We start from the raw sequence: 17923 nt of genomic DNA on the forward strand, positions 1-17923 counted from the left end.
CTACGACGTCCATAATATAAAATAGAGCTACTTCCCCTATGCTATATTTGTGATTATTCTGCTCTTGAGTAATCCAAGAGTTTCTTCTTCGTTTTCTTGATTTGTTTGGTCTCTGTTGCTACCTAGATAGTTAGTAATACACTGGAGAATTGCTGGTATCGTATTTCCTTGGGCAAGATCGGAGCTGTTGGCATAAACTGCAATTGCAAGCTGCGCTTGTTAACCAAGAATCCCCGCGGTGGTTGATGGGTGTCGTTGGCGAGGTTTGTCCATATCATCGTCTCTCTGCCAGCCATTTGTTTGCGTCTTCCCAGAGCTCTGCTTCTTTGAACTCCTTGCCCGTACTCTGTGTGCCTACGTAAACCTATCTTGAAAATTAGCGTCTGGTCAACATTCAACATCAGGCAATACTAACCGCATCCCACAGCTTGAATGCCAAATCCAAGTTTCCAATAAAGCTCTCGCTGTGTTGGAACCATTCCTTGCCCTTTGCCTTGACATCCGCTCGAGCCTCGGGAGATGTCGGATTCGCCTGTAGAGGTAGGTCGTCGAGGTAAGTTCGAACCGCAATTCCAAGTCCACAGTCATTATCATCAATAAACGGAAGCCTGGGAGAATAGGTTAGAACAGGATACAGCAGAGCTAGGCTAAAGGAACATACTTGATAGCCATGTCAGTCCAGTCGTTGCGGTCCCGATCAGCGTCACCACTGAGCAGCAGACCAGCCAGTACCACCTCGATCAGATTCCTCAGTGCAGAGCGCACCGCAGAAATCAAAGAGCGGTAGCAAAGAAGTTGACGGCTTAAAGGTCCAGAATATCCAATGCTCTTGTGCTGAAGCTTGGCAACGCATGCAACACGCGAAACCAGCATATTGAAGGTCTTGTCGTCTTCGGACCCTCTCATGGGACCGCCAGATACATGTGAGAACCAGTTCTTAGTGTTGAGAAGACCCAAGCGGATCATCTCAATCGCAATGAATATAGGTTCCTCGAGGTTGTCCGCAGGATCGATGGCTGATAGTGCCTGCACTAGACACTGGCCCCACGGAGTGAGCTTGTGCTTGTCGTCAACGTATCCACGGAGTTGTAGGAAGCGCCACATAACATTAGATAAAATATCCTCCTGCAATGAAAGTGCCTATCGAAGCTGTTAGTCATCGGTAGTGTCAACTCTATAGGTAAGCTTACAGGTGTTTCTTTATTAGCAAATGACTTGGACGCAAACTCAGAGTCACTTAAGCTCTGGACAGCAAACTTAAACGACCCGCGAGGCGCCTGAAGCTTCTTGATACTTTCGGGGAATTTATCCCCATGGATCTTCCAGGAATTGATGGTTTCCTTGACTGATGGGATGCCCTTGAGGTTGATCGTCCGCTCTGAGTTCTCATCGAACCATGGGCGGATCCGAATGACTTTCGTTTGATAGAATCGATGAAGCGAGTTTGCTAAAAGGCAAATAGACTGGGTGCGGATGGGTGTCAAAATCTCACCCACAAGCCGGCGGTAAATCTCGGTGTCTTCGGTACCCAGCGGTAGCGAGATGCGAACTTCGCCAGTCGTGAGGAAGTTGGGTACATCAGCTCCAATGATACCTTTAGAGAGATAGAAGTATAGCTCCTCTGGGAGGCGCTGCCCGATAAGCTCATGCATATCCGACGAGGTATTCTCTGGATCCATGGGTCCGACTCGACCTTCCACGTCAATATAGACATGATGCTTCACAATCATATATGCTCGCTTATACAAGTCTGCGTAGTGAAGCTCCTGCATACGGCGATCTTCTTCAAATTGGGCGCACAGTGTCAATGCACTGCGTCCGGCTGCGTTGAACATCGGCAACGCATCACGAATGGTGGGGCTTTTGCCGGGGTAAGCAGGGTTCTCAAAGAGTGGGAGGGAGCGCAGGAAGGGGGATCCCAGTAGTAAACAGAAGTCCAGGAATTGTTCATTTGAAAGTCGACCCAGCTCCTCCTGGCAGGTTTGCTTCGTGATCCAGAAGAATTGCGCGGGCTCGGTGTCGATACGGGTGACCAGCTTGTCAAGGTCAAACAAGAGGGCCTCGGAGGGGGCGAAAACGGCATCGACTACAGGATTGCTACCACGGGCGAGGTAGGAGAGCTATCCATAAGAATTGGTTAGAACTTACAACAATCCAAGCATGGCGCATAGGTAGCCACTCACCTGAGCCACGGCGCTGTATGGCGCTACGATGAATTCCACTCCGTTCTGGGTCAAGATTCGTTGAAGGAACTTGAAAAGTGTCTCCGGGGGCGGGGTGCCTGAGGGTTCGGTTGTGTCAGCGATTGTTTGGGAGCTTCGCTGTACCCAGTGGTAACGATAGAGGCCCGGCAGGTCCATCACCAGGGAAAGGGTGAAAGAAGGATAGAAGGTGGTCATACCAGCACTGCTGAAGGCATCGACTACCTGGTCTGCCTGTTGCTGGTCGTAAAGGTCCCAAGCTTGGTCGAATGAGCGCGTCGATGCGGGCTGGGCGCGGTGCTCTTTCTTGCCGAATTCCAACCCATTGAAGACGAAGATAGTGGCGACACCAAGGTTCTTGAAAGTCTGCAATTCCTTCTCGATATTACTCCTCAAGGCGAACGGGAATCCGCCTAGTGCGCCTAGAAGCGCTTCCCGGGTTGACTGGTTCACGAGATGTTGGTTGATGTAGTGCGACGCATCAATGCCAACAACGGCACCCTTCAGTGCTGAGAGGGGTAGGGACTGGGTACGGCCAACGGCCCATTCATCGAGAGGTCGGACTAGTCATGGAGATAAAAGGTTAGCTGGTGCGATTGCGGGTTGTGGAGCTGTGTTATTGCATACTCGGCATGGTTCTGGAGCTTGTCTGTCACAGGGCTGAAAGCACGGCAACGCCGGGCATCAAAGCCCGAAGGTGGAAACAGGAGGTTAAATCAAAGGATATAAGAGCAGATCAAAAGCTCCGTGATCACAATATGATGAATCGGAGCTGGGATTGTTTGGGTTTTCCGGAATGGGGGAGGGCGAGATCACGAGGGGGGGAAGGCGGAGTTGGAGTTGTCCTTTTGTTTTTTGCCTCAAACGCATCACATCAATTTGTTTTTCGCGTGTTTCAACCACTTCTTTTTGGTTTCGGGTCTTTTGTGGGTGTATTCGATTTAGTTATGCCATGTTCAACTCCTATCTGTGTATTCAGATCCTGATTATCTGCTTCCTATAGGGGAATGTACGGCTTATAATGAAGTCATGCCCGATATGTGTTTAAATAGGAACAAAACAGTCACAATTCGTTATAGCGTACAACAAAATCGTCTAGACAATGTTTATCATCCTTGCTGAGTGAATTCGGCGTATATTTATAAGATCTATGCCCAGCTCAGGTGTATAACTAAGCGGGGGCAATGACACATCCGGCGGGGTTCCATGTCCATTCAGGTCGGATATCGCCTAACTGACTGGAGCCGACTATTAAACAAGAAATTGGATTGGTTGGACGCAATTTGATTATCGCGATATTGAAGATACGCGATAGTCAATCATATGTGCACTAATAGTGGTTTCAACCCTATCTTCAACTATATATTCACTCCAACCTTGAACCCTAACTGCTGTCCTATTTCTGTCTCACTTCAGAATGGCAGACACCACAGTCCCAATCGAGCTCCCCGTCATTGACATCTCCAATCCCCATGACCCCGCCGTGGGGAAGGCCATGCTGGACGCCGCTACAAAGTATGGCTTTCTATACGTCAACAGCAAGGGAACCGATTTCACCGTGGAGGATGTAGATCATGCATTTGGATTGGTAAGACTTGCATTACACTCCAACTGTTGACATCTATATGCATAACATCTGACCATCTCTATAGTCAAAGAAGTTCTTTTCGTCTCCCTCACAGGAGAAGGAGACATGCAAGATCCAGCCAAATGTTTGTAATAAGACTAAAGGCAAACAACACATCCAGTCTAACAATATCTATAGAACCGTGGCTGGTCTGGAATGCATACAGAAACCCTCGACCCCGAGCATCAGCGGGTAGGTTATGACCTCCAACCCGCATATAGTACGAAGACTGACACAGGATATGGCAAATAGACCGGAGACTTTAAAGAGTATGGAACAACCATATCTCCAAGCCTTGAAATACCCCCAACCATGAACTAACCACACAACTAGAGCCATGAACTTCGGCGACTTCAAAGACAGCAAAGCCCAACAGCTTCTGCCACCGTCACTGGAACCCCACGAAGCAGAGATCAACGGCTTCGCCGAACTCTGCAACAAAACCTGCACCCGAATTCTGACTCTGCTTGCTTTAGGTCTAGAGGTACGTAACGCCACCGAGTCTATACATCCATCATAACCACCACGCCCAGTCACATAAATATGTAATCTATACCAACCATCAACCCTAGATCCAAGAAGACTTCTTCACAACCCGACACGACCCAAGCACAGGAGCGACAGGCAGCATCCTACGGTACCTATACTACCCATCAATCTTCTCACCGACAACAGCAGCCTACAAGCACGATAAGGACGTGCGAGCCGGTGCGCACTCCGATTACGGCAGCATAACACTTCTCTTCCAGCGGCCCGGGCAGCCAGGGCTAGAGATCCTGACTCCAGAAGACAGCTGGGCGCCTGTGCCCATCGTGCCCGGCACCGCAGCCGAGGCGGAGGGGTATCCGTTCCCGCCGATCTTGGTGAATATCGGCGACTTGCTGAGTTATTGGACGGATGGGCTGCTGAAGTCGACGGTGCACCGTGTTGTTTTCCCGCTTGCTGAGCAGCGGAGCCCGAATCCGCAGGATCGGTATACGTTGGTTTATTTCTGTCATCCTGTTGATGAGACGGAGTTGGTGCCTGTTCCTAGTGGGATTGTTGCTGCGCATCGGGAGCGGACTGGGGGTGTTCCTGCTGATGGGAGGGTTGGATTTGGAGGTGGAGCGGGGAATTTAGTTCCTGGAAAGAGGCCTTTGACGGCGCATGAACATCTTATGTCAAGATTGGAGGCTACGTATGGGTTCACTAAGGATGAGTGAGGGTGGGGATCACATAGCTTCAATTTTGGCGCTCTACGAAGCCTGAATTACCGACTACATGTAGCTTACTGGGCATTGGGTAGATGGGAACAGAGTCATTCGTGAGACTGGGAATAAATTATAAACGCCGGTGCCGTTGAGGCATAGTGCAAACACAGAAAAGACAGGTCCTCCGGACATAAATCAGAATCATAGATAGGATGTGCACCAAAATGCTCCAGATGACCATAACACGACCCAAGTTGTCGGCAATTATGCCCATCTACTGACATAGGAAAGTCGTGACAGCGCAATTAGTTATGAGAGAAAACATAATGGCCAAAAAAAGCAAAAGGCAATGGGCATATTGCCACTGGAGGTTAGAATGAGATATACAGTCATAAGAAATGGTCAAATGTGGATGAGCAATGAAACAAGGGCTCGGAAATGACGATCCAACGTCAATGGACCAAGATGAAGGCAGGCTGTGCGAGAAAGGGAATATGAGAAGGCTAGACATATAAAAGGTATCTTCGGGTCGAAATATAAACGCCGCCAGATTCTGAAATGCCATGCGCAAGAGGAACCTTGGAACAGAATGAAAGGCAGACGCAAGACGGATATGACGCTATGCGAGTCGGTATGCATGGAAATCAAAACGAAACTCCTCTGGGGTCGTCGGGTCGTATCAAGGGGTCGTATGGCACCAGTGCCGGTGGTATACCCACGCGGATTTCTGGCAATCTTTGCTGCAGTATTTGGTGCGACGGCAACGCCGACATTTGGCGAACTGGCGCTGGAATTCTTCCCACTTGCCACACTTGTAATAGGCGCATTGGCGGATGCCACCTCTCGCCTCATCCTTACGGCAGAGGTTTCTCATCACCACGCACGCCCAGTATTGCATGTCCTTGGAGTGATGTCGAACAGTATACTTCTCCACTAGGGGGAAGATGTTGAAATCCTCGGAAAGAAGGTACTCGTCTTCCTCATCACATATATCAGGGGGCGAAGGGGGGCAGGAGTCGAAGTCCTCATCCAAAAGATAGAGCTGGTGATCAATTTTCAACTTGGGGACAAGATGGGATGACTGGAAGTATGACCGGAGGTTGCAGTATTTGGAGACATATGCTAGTAGCTGAAGAGACATCAGGACATCCTCATCACGGGGCATGGCTGTCAAGACTCCTTGGGCTGCGGGACGTTCCCGAAGGTACAAAGCGTAGGAGCTAGGAGCGAGAGTAGGAGAATTAGGATTGTTGGTAGCTTGGGTAGGAGAGAGACCGAGTCCGCCGTTGGCCTGTGTGTTGCCGTTATTAATGATGCTGCCGTCGACAGTCGAACGATGAGTGATGTTGAAAGTCTCCACCTCCGGGCCGCCTTCAGATGGATCAGTGACGGTTAGATCATGGGCGTTAGAGACACCGTCTAGCATCGTTGTGTCCCGCTCGTCAACACTGTCAAGTTCCATCCTGTTCGGGAGTCCAACAATGGTTTCAGCGGGCTGTCCCATAGCACTATCGTCTCCCATGGTCGAATCTTCGCCGTGGGCATCATCCGATTCACCGGACGCCGACTGCTGCTGGCGGATCAAAGGACGTTGGCGGGCGGCAATAGTCTGGGGAAGGCTGCGAGGTTGTGAGTGGAGGGGACCACTTGGGGTGGTCGGGGAGTCAGGTTGTGAGACGATTCCGGTCTGCAGACTGGGAAGCATGCTAGGAAGACGCTCGGTGTCACGCACAGGACGTAATCCGAATCCATCCGTAGTATCCATAGAGGGAACCGCGGTGGCAAGAGGTTGCATTGACCGCAGGCGATTGCTAGCGCGCGGGAACCGCCCATCGTTCAACCGGTGGTTATGGGCTTCTTGGCCAAATGTACTGCGCTCCGGGGGAGATGTCATAGGGACACGAGGAGGAGATGTGATATCCATGGCATCGGGGTCGTTAGGTTGGCTGTCTTGGTAGAAAGGCCGGGGGATTTCGATACTCGGCGGAGGGGCTTGTCGACGCGAGTGGTGCGACTCGACCTGCGGGTGTGACTCGGTCTGGATATCTACGTCCATAGGGGTGGATCGAGTGGAGACGTCTCGGTTGCTGCTGGGCCTTGACTGCCTGGAAGAGGACTGCTTCTCGGAATCGAGATCGGTGCGCAATCGCACCTTGTCTACCACCTTGATGTAGTTGTTCAGAATGCTGGCAATGACTGGGACCATGTCGGCTTCCACCACTCTTGTCCTCACACTCTCAGAGCCCCGTACACCAATGTTGACAACACATTGAAAGGCGAGGCTCCATTTCCACATTTCCAGTAAATCCTTGCTCCGACCTTCCTTGAGGATGCATACCAATCGCTCAATGCCGCCATCGACGGTGAGGATATCTCGAATCCGGGCGGACGAGGTTGTGAGGTATGCAAGATGGTTGAGAGAGTTGATGAGCGGTAAAGTCGATGTGCAATCAAGGGCACGGCGGTCATAGAGGGTAGTGGTGATGTTGACCGCGGCCTTGTTCACATTGGGAATACTGAAATTGACTTCCCGCATGATGAAAGAATGAAAACGGAGATGTGACGAAAGAGCGAGGGATCAAATGTGGTATCGATCGATGCAAGATGACATCCAGAGATCAAATGCAAAAATATGAGGACCTTGACGGATATTGTGTAATTCAGCCCAGAGAGATTGATGCCGACTGCGGATTAGGAACTCGCGCTGAGGGGAATCAATCCAAAGACATCAGGTGAATGAAGAGGGCGATGGGTTCAGATTTAGAGAGGATGACCCAAGAAGCAGAAGGGGGCGAAAGGGCATCCAAGACTCAGACTCAGAGGGTGAGACTTTTTAAGGAACGGGAAGGGCGAGAAATGAAAGAGAGACCAAATGCAATATGCAATGAGACGATAGATGCGTCTACGCAGTATTCGATAAGATGATGAAGATTGTCGATGGAGGGGAAGGGGAGAGAAGAGGAAGGCTTTGCGAAGGCAAAAGCGGAGAGCGTCAGGTGCCTCCTTAATATTACCAAATATGGGTTGTACCCGACACAGAGGCATTTGGCGCCACCTTGGGGGAGTACCCTTCCCTCCCTTTTTTCCCTTGTTGTTTTGGTGATTCATCTGTACTTGTACGGAACATTGTATTCTTTGTTTATTCGCATTTGTCTCATTTCCGATCTTTGCAATCTCTCTCCAGTACTCGACCCTTCTCTGTTACATTGGGTACCGACCTCGGAGTTGCCACTCGAATATCAAAATTACATATCCTTCTTCACATACCATTACATGCCATAGGATCAATCGATAACTGTCAGATCATAATACGTACAACGAGAGACGATCGCTGCCAGATTCTCTAGGTTATGCCTGATACAGACGGTACAGGCGGAGGCTGTAGATCTCGAGCAGTGACCATCACAATCCACCACCCGATGAACTATTTGAATAGCTTCGGCCGTTTGTCCTGAATAGAAGAAGTTTGGACCGAAACAGATAGAGCACGTAGCTGCTGTCCCCATAACAACTGTGATTCCACACCACAAATGAGTTGTGTTACATCTATATATCGGCGACGTCAACGGCTTCAAATGACTAGTTAAATGACTAGGTCTTAGGATCAAAGAAATAATCGAAATGCTTCTTGTGCATTTTACGTCGAAGCTGTTTATGCACATCTCCAAGTATGATATACATTCCGTCACTATTGATACTACGATATATGATAGTCCAAATGGGATTCAAATGGCTCGTGGAACAGAATCTTGAAAATATACCACCTGGCCTGGACCCTCTGACCCCTGATGGCTACACCTATAATGTGTAATATTGGTGGAGTCTAGTATCCCATAACCTTTCTGATACTCCCTGATGCCGTTTCATCAGCCCTGACCAGGGTAGTTTATTTTGAGAATGTGTTTAAACTTAGCAACAAACAACTGACAGCGACTTGCTGAGGACCAATCGATTACCCCCGCAGATGTGATAGCGTTGGCCCCCAAGGCCTCCATCACATCTTGACAGGGTTTACAGGCGCCTGCAACAATGTGGCGCACAGACGGCGAACTAAGATTAGAACACCTGCGAACTGCCGAAGGGAATCCATGTCCGCCTGTTTGCACCTCGAAATTTTTTGGGGGGGGGATCAAGTTTTTTTCGTTTCATCCTAGGGCAAGGCTTTGAGAAAGACAATAATAGCGGTTATATCGGTTAGGGGAGGGATGATACATTATTATAGGGCCCTGCGCAAGATCGTCAAGCCTACCCCGCCAGACTAGCTCAGTTCCATTGGCGAATTTCGGATATTGGATTGGCTTGACAAAATTGCTAGTGTCTATGGAGGTTCATTTGGTACTAGCGAAGGCTACTTCTGCAGCCTGCTTTGTGTATACTCCTTACAAAGTACATTCGTCTTCGTTCTGATCGTCTTGTCTATAAAAGGGGCAGCTCGGTCCATCGTATATGGCCCCTTTCTCATAAGAAGCCAAACTTAGTCGCCGGAGTATGAGGTATAAAAGGCACTCCCCCAGAGCATGGCAAGAGATGTTCGTGCAAAGGATTCCTGGGGAATTTCAACATCCACAAGTTACTAGGATACAATGCAGCGTCCGAATCTTTGTAATATGTCTTCCAGCATCCGTTGATATGCAAATTGCTTATTCCATAGCCGGCGAGTACAACTATCTTTGAGACATTGTGTTATTAGGCCACAGGTACACTTCCGTGTAAGGAGTCAGGTCTGGGAGTTGAATCTGTGCCCGCAGCCTTGTACTGACACGACAACGTGCTCTTTGGAACCTATACACTCGTGATACATCGACTTCCGATCGCCTGCCACTTGAGTAACCGGAGAGACGCCATATACTCAGTAGATCTAATATGCACAATGCACGTGATGTTGACATTCATTATTCCTCAAGAAGGAGGGAATGGTCAGAACTTCTCTGAGATAAGCCGCATCATCTCGTTCTTGAATCAGAATGTTCAGTGCAGGGATTCGGATGTGTCTTGTGATATGACGTAAACTATAACTGGTTCTGCTTGGGTTCTCATCCCTGGAGCTGAGGGCGTGGGAATGGTGACACAGATATTGGCAGTCTCTCGTACTCGGTTTCTTTTGCTTTCTTCCAAGGTTTGTCATAGGTGCTTACTCACCATGTTGTATAGTTTTGTATAGATTGCCTAGGAGTATGAGTCAATATATGACTGCTGGAATATCAACGGCATACAGTGAGGTCCGTTTCAGATCACAGCCAAATAATCTATTAGACTTCGGACATCTCGATCTCGGCGTTGGCGGGTGCCTTTACAGCCCGAGCTGAGATGAGTTCATCTCTCTGATCGAGGGTTTGGATCATGACTGTACGTACAGGCTAACCCATGTTAGACCGACAGGTAATCATGGCTTTCTGACCAATGGATGTTTTAGAAGGTTCGGGATCCCACTATACTAGTTCAATTGCCTGTTCGTGGTTTAATATAGATATGTATATATGTATGTAATTATGGAGTAATGTCACTGCAAATCTCCGATGATGAGCATCTGCATGACAGACGCCATGTCGAAGATCCCGAGTGGAGATCTTGGCAGGAGAGGAGCACATGGATATTCACTGACAGGGACTTGCCCCTGAACATCCATGGATGTATATAGAATGACGAACGTATATCCAACGGAGAGCAAACGCCGAAGACTATATCGAGCCGATCTTCCCCGAAATCGAAATGCAACGTCGCAGATAATGATCGTCCAACAGTCAGCCGAAGATTCCCCCGGGCCGGAGTTAAAAAAGAAAAAGGGGGGCAAGACAGCACAATGGATTGTTTGGTGGAGACTGGGCAGAGATGCCGGCTTTTGGCTCGGAGAAAAAGGCCCAGAATAAGAATCCTTAAAAGAATCCTCCAAGAATCCTTAAAAGAATCCTCCAAGAATCCCAAAAGAATCCCTGAAGGAACAATCCCTGTTTAATTTATCTCTTTAAATTGCGCTTACCAATGTCCTGGAAACGGTTGGACCCACCAGAACGGGAGTTGAAGCCGAATGGCACGATACTCTAGGGCTAATATATGTCATATACCTAGACGCTTGCTATTGCACGGAGTTCTCCGTGCATATCTCCATCATATCCAATAATTGTGATATGAGTTACTTTAATAGCCAATAGATCAATACGGACGTACTCCGTATTTAGCCACAGGGCCGTGCACCCTGAACGAACGCTCAGTGTGAAGCTTGGACCTGCACGGAGTACGGAGCAGGTCAATATTGTTTAAGCATAGATTGGGAGTTGGGGATCGGGAGAAGATCAGAGATAAATATGGATATGGCAGTTGCAATCATGCGAGAATATCGACTCATGTCTGGAATATAGGGTCATCTTCTTCACATAAAGGGTAACTGGGACATAAAACCGGAATTATACCCAGAATGGACATGGAGGATAGTCCAATCTCCGTTAGCTCCATAAAAATTACCTTCTATGCAAATGGAAAAGGGGAACGCAACGCAAGGGAGTCCATTTAGCTCGTGAAGAATGTATTGGCGTACGGTACTTGATATGTCCTATGATACAGGTTGTTCAGAGCCGCCGGCGGTTAAACCGTGACACTTGGAGTAAATCACTCTTTGCCGCTGTTACTGGCTGGATTTACACTGTCTTCAGTCTCCGGGCTAGTGGTCTTAGCACCCAGCCGATCCTCAACGCCACAATTTCGCATATTCTCCTGAGATCAGGAGGGTTCAGGAGGGTTTAGGAGGGTTTAGGAGGGTTTAGGAGGGGTGATATTTTTTTGGCTTTGAAAACTTGGAACAGCTAACTATGTCAGCACAAAGTACCTACCTAGTTAGGTATATGTACGTCAGCTCTAGTTCGAATATCAACCAAAGAAAAGAAACCGGCATCAGGTACCCGTAAAGCAATATAGAGTCCACTGAAAGAACTTGCAGAATGGAAATGAGGAAACTCTGAACTATACGGAAAATATGTACTATAGTGGCTCACATATGTCACGATTTCTTTCATGCAGTACGGGAAAAATACAGAAAGGTACTTTGGATGGCATACAACTTGATAGCAACTGAAAGTACCCTGCTTATTCCCATGTCTCGTATTACCACTAGTAATACGCTGACCTCCCTCTCCTTGCTCGGTCTTTCACCCCCTGTTCCTCTCTCTCTTTCTTCTCGGTCTGTTCCTTTTGTTCCTGTTGGCTCTTTTTCCCTATTCTCTTATTCTCGACTTTTACTTAACATATTATGATCCAAGCCTAAGGCCCTTTCACTCGGTTCCGCCTTTCGACTTTCTCTCCCCTGCTTCTTCGCTCCACACCTTCCATTCAGCCCCCTCTCTACCCTTCCCCTCTGCCAATCTTTCCGACCACCATTGTTATTATCCGGGGTACTTCGACAAAATGGCCGATATGAGCGGCGAACAGATGCAGGCCAAGATCACTGCGGCCAGGCGCGAAGCTGAGGGTTTAAAGGACAAGATCAAGCGCAGAAAGGATGAGCTGGCCGATACCTCCCGTGCGACTCCCATCACCCATTGTTATGCCTAAAGGGTTTCCTCCCCTTTTCCTCTCCTGGGCTGTGGTCCAGTACATCGTCCTAGGAGACTCGATTAACCATACTGACTTTGCTCTCCCGTCTAGTCCGTCAAGTCGCGCAGAACCAGACCGACGCCCTACCAAGAATTGGAATGAAGCCCCGACGCACGCTGAAAGGTCATCTCGCCAAGATTTATGCCATGCACTGGTCCACCGACAGGCGCCATCTCGTTTCGGCTTCGCAGGACGGAAAGCTCATCATCTGGGATGCCTACACCACAAACAAGGTCCATGCGATTCCCTTGCGCTCGTCCTGGGTCATGACCTGTGCCTACGCCCCAAGCGGGAACTACGTCGCTTGCGGTGGTCTCGACAATATCTGTTCAATTTATAACCTGTCATCGCGCGAAGGCCCGACACGAGTCGCGCGCGAGCTTTCCGGACACTCGGGATATCTCTCCTGCTGTCGCTTCATCAACGACCGCCGCATCATTACCTCGTCCGGTGACATGACCTGTATGCTGTGGGATATCGAGTCTGGAACCAAGGTCACCGAGTTCGCCGACCACCTGGGTGACGTGATGTCGATCAGCATCAACCCGACCAACCAGAACATCTTCGTTTCCGGTGCATGCGACGCTTTCGCCAAGTTGTGGGATATCCGTACCGGCAAGTCCGTTCAGACATTTGCCGGACACGAGTCCGACATCAATGCCGTCCAGTTCTTCCCCGACGGCAACGCCTTCGGTACTGGTTCCGACGACACTTCCTGCCGTCTGTTCGATATCCGTGCCGACCGCGAGCTTAATACTTACCAGGTAATTATTTTACTCGAGACATTTGATTGACGAAAACTGACTTGATATTCTTCCAGAGCGATCAAGTTCTGTGCGGTATCACTTCCGTTGCGTTCTCAGTCTCCGGCCGATTATTGTTCGCAGGTTACGATGATTTCGAGTGCAAGGTACGCTGAGCTTTTTCCCCCGCAACACGACTAGATGCTAATCTACTTAGGTATGGGATGTTCTGCGTGGCGACAAGGTGGGTTCGCTGAGCGGCCACGAAAACCGCGTGAGCTGCCTCGGTGTCAGCAACGACGGCATCAGTCTGTGCACTGGATCTTGGGATTCCCTTGTAAGTTTCCCTGCAATTGTTTATGCACATGCATCTACTAACCTCGGATATTCTCTCGTATAGCTCAAGGTCTGGGCCTGGTAAACCAAAAAAAGCAAAACGCTAGATACCCCGTGTCGATCATTCTGCAATGCTCTTCTTCGAAATATTTTAGGCTCGATGGTTCGAATCACCGCCATTGTACGATAATAATCAATTACCGGGGAGTCCCTTGGGTTCCCACGATAATACACTACCCGCGGCGCAGACATCGTCGCATGCGATACGGAAGGTGATGGAGGTGGAGGTGAGCGCTATGGGATGCTGTCCCGGCGAACAAACGATAGCGATGACACAATACTTGTTTGGACATGACGAGAGCGCGACTAGTCCCTGGGTCGATGGATGTACAGTGACTGCCAGCAGAAGGGAATGCTGGAACGAGTCGATCCATCCGACACCTACACCGTCGCCCTCTTCTCAATTCCCCTTTTACTTCTCGATGACGCCCTTTCCCCTTATTTTTTCTTCTTTGAATTCTTTATCCCCCATTCAGTTTACCGTTTCGTTCTGGTCATCTCCGCATTGGTCTCGACAATTATTTTGTTGGCAAAGGCAAAAAAGAAAAACCTGGTTACCGGATTCTAGCCAGGATGTCTCTCGCCGATCTACCTCTGCGTTACCTTATTATTCTCTCTTCTCATTTCTCCTTTCTTCTTTATTCTCTCCTATCCCCCCTTATTTGTGTCTCCTCTAAAGAAAGAGTCCGTTGTACTTAACTGTCTTTGCGTTGGAATCTTGCTCTGGGATTCTGTGGTGTCGGATTTTGATAATGGTTCAAGCAGCTCCAATTTCCATATGTGAACTTTTTTTTTCAACTCGATCTTCCATTTCATTGCACTGAAGGTGGTGATAGTAGTATCGGGAAACGTCGGTTCATGTCTGGCTTGATTCTCTAATGTGAGCCTGGCGAGTATCAGACATGTCTTGAACCTCGGTCCAGCCTAGGGTAGAACATGCCATCCCTAGATCATCCTCGAGGGAGTAGTCTCTAAATAGTCGGATGGGATACCGTAGCAGGTAGTACGACCTTCGGCTCCACGTATATCAGGCCACGAACACAGCCAAGAGCAGTGGCTAGGGGAATGCCACGCATGTCCTCGACCTCAATCACCATCACACCGGTCCACATTCATTGATGCCTAACACGCAGCTCGCCGATTCTGGGATCGCCTTGCCCCATTTCTGACATGAAACAAGGGAATGGACGTGTAGGAGGGTCGTACCACTGACGCTAGAGAGAGGGACTAAGACAATAGTTGTAGTAGAAACCTTTTCAGAAGACTAGGTCGAAATAAGAACATGGACAGGATCAGCGTTGTGGTTATCCTTATAATAAGCATATACGCTAGAGGAGAGTTCATCCTTTCATATCAAACCAGACTGGGAATACGAAGATACGCATCCTTCTAGAAAAAGAAAAGAAAATGGAGACATCTAGACCTGAGGATTCATTGGTGGAGACATACAGATCTACATCGTTGAATGGGGCTACCTTAAAGTAGACACTTCGTCCGTAGACACGTCACATAGTTCGGGATATTATGAATGCCTCCACGGGGAATGGAGATCGGAGCATGGAGTAGAGCTGGTTTCAAAGGGATAATGAATTGGAAGGCTATTGAGCTATCAAGCTATTAAGCTATTAAGGTCAAGTACGAGTATGTTAGTATAGCTTGAACCGCTTGATATACAACTTGGGCATACAACACGCTATAATATTGTCGAGTCCATTTATATAAATCTCGACAAAACATTCTAAAACAAATGTCTTTGACCTTGACAGCCTCCTAGGGCTCGGATGTCCTATGTGGAGCCTGAAACACAAAAAAAGGGGGCTGTTCTCACCGTTTCATGACTTCCATGGCTTCTCACGACGATCTCTTCCAACCTCAGCCTCATCTCCGTTTCAACTTCAGGGGCAATCTTCGAGTATCTGCATATCCTAATCCTTGATCCTGGTCCAATCCGAAACACACCAAACAGTGCCCGATCCCAGATCTCCCAAATTAGCTCCCCCCTCTCACCTAAAAACGCCTTTGCCCGCTCTTTCAACATGTCCGCCCAAGAAGAATTCAACCAGCTGGTGAACAATAACCGTTCACGCTTCACCTCCCATCCAGAAGACCAGGAATCAGAACCTTACTTCTCCGACGAAGAACCCGCCTCCCGCCTCCGCTCCCGCCAAACAGTCGACTCCTCCGACGAGGAAGCCGACGCAGACATGGTCTCCTCCCGCACCGCCAACGCAAACTACCACATCCCCAACACCGTCTACGAAGCCAACACAGGACCCAAGGGCGTTATCGCCGACGCCCAGGCCTTCGAGCGCGCCCGCAAGAAGTCCTTCCGCCGCACCCTCCTCAGCGTCGCGGGGCTCGACTCCAACAGCGCCTCCTACAGCTCCAAGTCCACCCGCGATGACGTGCCCCTCGCGGCCGGCGACCAGTCCTCCGCCAGCGAGGACGACGACGAGGCCCGCTTCATGAGCAAGTGGCGCCAGTCGCGCATGCACGAGCTGCAGGGCCGGAATAATCGCCGTGCCAGTCCGCGCGGTAGACGCTATGGATCGGTCGAGACGGTTGATGCCGCGGGGTACCTCGATGCTATTGAGAAGGTGACGCCTGACACGGTGGTTGTTGTGTGTATTTATGATCAGGAGGTATGTGTGGGATTTGGATATTGGATACAATTGGGAGCTAATTTGTTATGTTATAGTTCGATGACAGCGCTATTGTCGAGGAGTGTCTGGTCACTATCGCTCGCAGACAACCCACTACCCGCTTCGTCAAGATGCATCACGATATCGCCGAGATGGATCACATCAAGGCCCCTGCTCTGCTGGCCTACCGTGGTGGTGATGTCTTTGCTACTATTGTCGATGTCTTGCGCAACATTCCTCGCGGCCGCAGCTGTAGTGCTGACAGCCTTGAGGACTTGTTGAAGCTGTGCGTATTCCCAGGCTCTTGTTCATTTCGTACTGAGACATATGCTAATTCTCGATTACAGGCACCGTGTGCTATGATACTTTCTTTGCTATTATGTTTTCAGTCCGTCCACATTTATGGCATAGTAGCAAGGCGTCTTGGTTGTTCCCTCGTGATCTCCTCTGCATGATTTGATTTGATTTGATTTGACCTGACCTGACCTGACTTGACTTGAATTGTCTTTCCTTTCCTTCCCCTTTCTTTCCCTCTCAAACACTCTCTCCCACCTCTCTCTTTATGTCCCATCCCTCTGATGTTGGATGCACTACCTGCAATGAAAAACCCAAGAACAGATCTTCTTGAAACGGCGTTGGTCACTAGAACAAAGTGTACACGTTTGGACTCGGCAGGTCGATGGTCTGGCTACTATCTTGCCGTGTCATGTTAGACACGTTGCGTTTCTCTTCCCTCCTTGTCTGATTATGTCCCTACTATTTCCAGCCCGGCCGGAGCCGGGCTTGATGTTGATTTACACGAGATATCCCATGCTGTTATTACTGTTCCTGCTCTATCTTCTCTCTCGCTGGTAATCCCCTTAGACTGAGCCCTAAATATGTAAACTAGGGTTCCGTATGGTCATCTGCTACACCCAGTAACCGAGAAGGAACAAAAGGCAAGAACGAAGGGCCGTCCATGATGGGAAGGCACGTGGGTTTGGGGGAAGGTATAAAATGGCCCCTCCCCCATTTCTCTTCTTCCCTCCTCCTCTCCATCTCTCTGACCACCATCTCACCGTAGCCTCTACGAGACAGCGTCGACAGAGGATGATGTAGCACATGCTGCTTCACCTACCACAGGGATCATAACATTACTATATTTGTTATGAGGTCCATGTAGGTCTGCATCAGATAACAAACTGGGCTTTCTCGTGGATGTTCCTGAAGTCGTGGCTCTCATTGCCACTTGACGAGTCCCACGGAATACATGAGGGGTGTAAATCTCCGTAGCCGAAGACTTGTACATATAGATGGTCACCTAGTTGGGTAGTCACAGTACACTTTCACATATAGCTCTAAGTCTAGGCTTGCGTCATGGGTCTGACTTATATGTGAATTGGAAGATTCCATTCCAGGAAGTCCCACAGTTCTATGTGCAAGATATCAAGGGTCACATCTCCAGAGATCCAGGCAAAGAGATATGAAAGACAGCCCCAAGTGAAACAAGCTTGAATATTGGTATAAGACCCATATTATCCAGTGCAAAGCATCGTAAGGA

General features: G+C 49.1%; 5 protein-coding genes across 5 annotated transcripts; 3 read left to right on the forward strand and 2 right to left on the reverse strand.

Moving 5' to 3' along the window:
• Positions 1 to 274: 274 nt before the first annotated feature.
• Positions 275 to 2835, reverse strand: LCP9604111_114 (MKT1 family protein; the record flags this gene model as incomplete). Its single annotated transcript, XM_039068429.1, has 7 exons — positions 275 to 364; positions 416 to 608; positions 662 to 1140; positions 1191 to 2120; positions 2184 to 2281; positions 2402 to 2764; positions 2829 to 2835. The coding sequence occupies 7 exons, from the start codon at positions 2833 to 2835 to the stop codon at positions 275 to 277; spliced, it is 2160 nt and encodes a 719-aa protein (XP_038932662.1).
• Positions 2836 to 3618: 783 nt separating this feature from the next.
• Positions 3619 to 5030, forward strand: LCP9604111_125 (uncharacterized protein; the record flags this gene model as incomplete). The annotated part of the gene is made up of 6 exons (XM_039068440.1): positions 3619 to 3789; positions 3854 to 3913; positions 3967 to 4020; positions 4081 to 4097; positions 4162 to 4312; positions 4401 to 5030. 6 exons carry the CDS (start codon positions 3619 to 3621, stop codon positions 5028 to 5030), a joined length of 1083 nt encoding a protein of 360 aa, XP_038932673.1.
• A 667-nt stretch (positions 5031 to 5697) lies between these two features.
• samB (MYND-type zinc finger protein MUB1) lies at positions 5698 to 7554 on the reverse strand (the record flags this gene model as incomplete). Its single annotated transcript, XM_039068451.1, has 1 exon — positions 5698 to 7554. The coding sequence occupies one exon, from the start codon at positions 7552 to 7554 to the stop codon at positions 5698 to 5700; it is 1857 nt and encodes a 618-aa protein (XP_038932684.1).
• Positions 7555 to 12413: 4859 nt separating this feature from the next.
• On the forward strand, positions 12414 to 13766 carry LCP9604111_147 (WD40 repeat domain-containing protein; the record flags this gene model as incomplete). The annotated part of the gene is made up of 5 exons (XM_039068462.1): positions 12414 to 12528; positions 12654 to 13366; positions 13423 to 13512; positions 13563 to 13682; positions 13746 to 13766. 5 exons carry the CDS (start codon positions 12414 to 12416, stop codon positions 13764 to 13766), a joined length of 1059 nt encoding a protein of 352 aa, XP_038932695.1.
• A 2011-nt stretch (positions 13767 to 15777) lies between these two features.
• On the forward strand, positions 15778 to 16746 carry LCP9604111_158 (phosducin family protein; the record flags this gene model as incomplete). Its single annotated transcript, XM_039068473.1, has 3 exons — positions 15778 to 16383; positions 16440 to 16669; positions 16731 to 16746. The coding sequence occupies 3 exons, from the start codon at positions 15778 to 15780 to the stop codon at positions 16744 to 16746; spliced, it is 852 nt and encodes a 283-aa protein (XP_038932706.1).
• Positions 16747 to 17923: the final 1177 nt, after the last annotated feature.

This window comes from Penicillium roqueforti (assembly GCF_015533775.1).
Source record: "Penicillium roqueforti strain LCP96 04111 chromosome Unknown scaffold_01, whole genome shotgun sequence".
In the NCBI taxonomy this organism is placed as follows: Eukaryota; Fungi; Ascomycota; class Eurotiomycetes; order Eurotiales; family Aspergillaceae; genus Penicillium; species Penicillium roqueforti.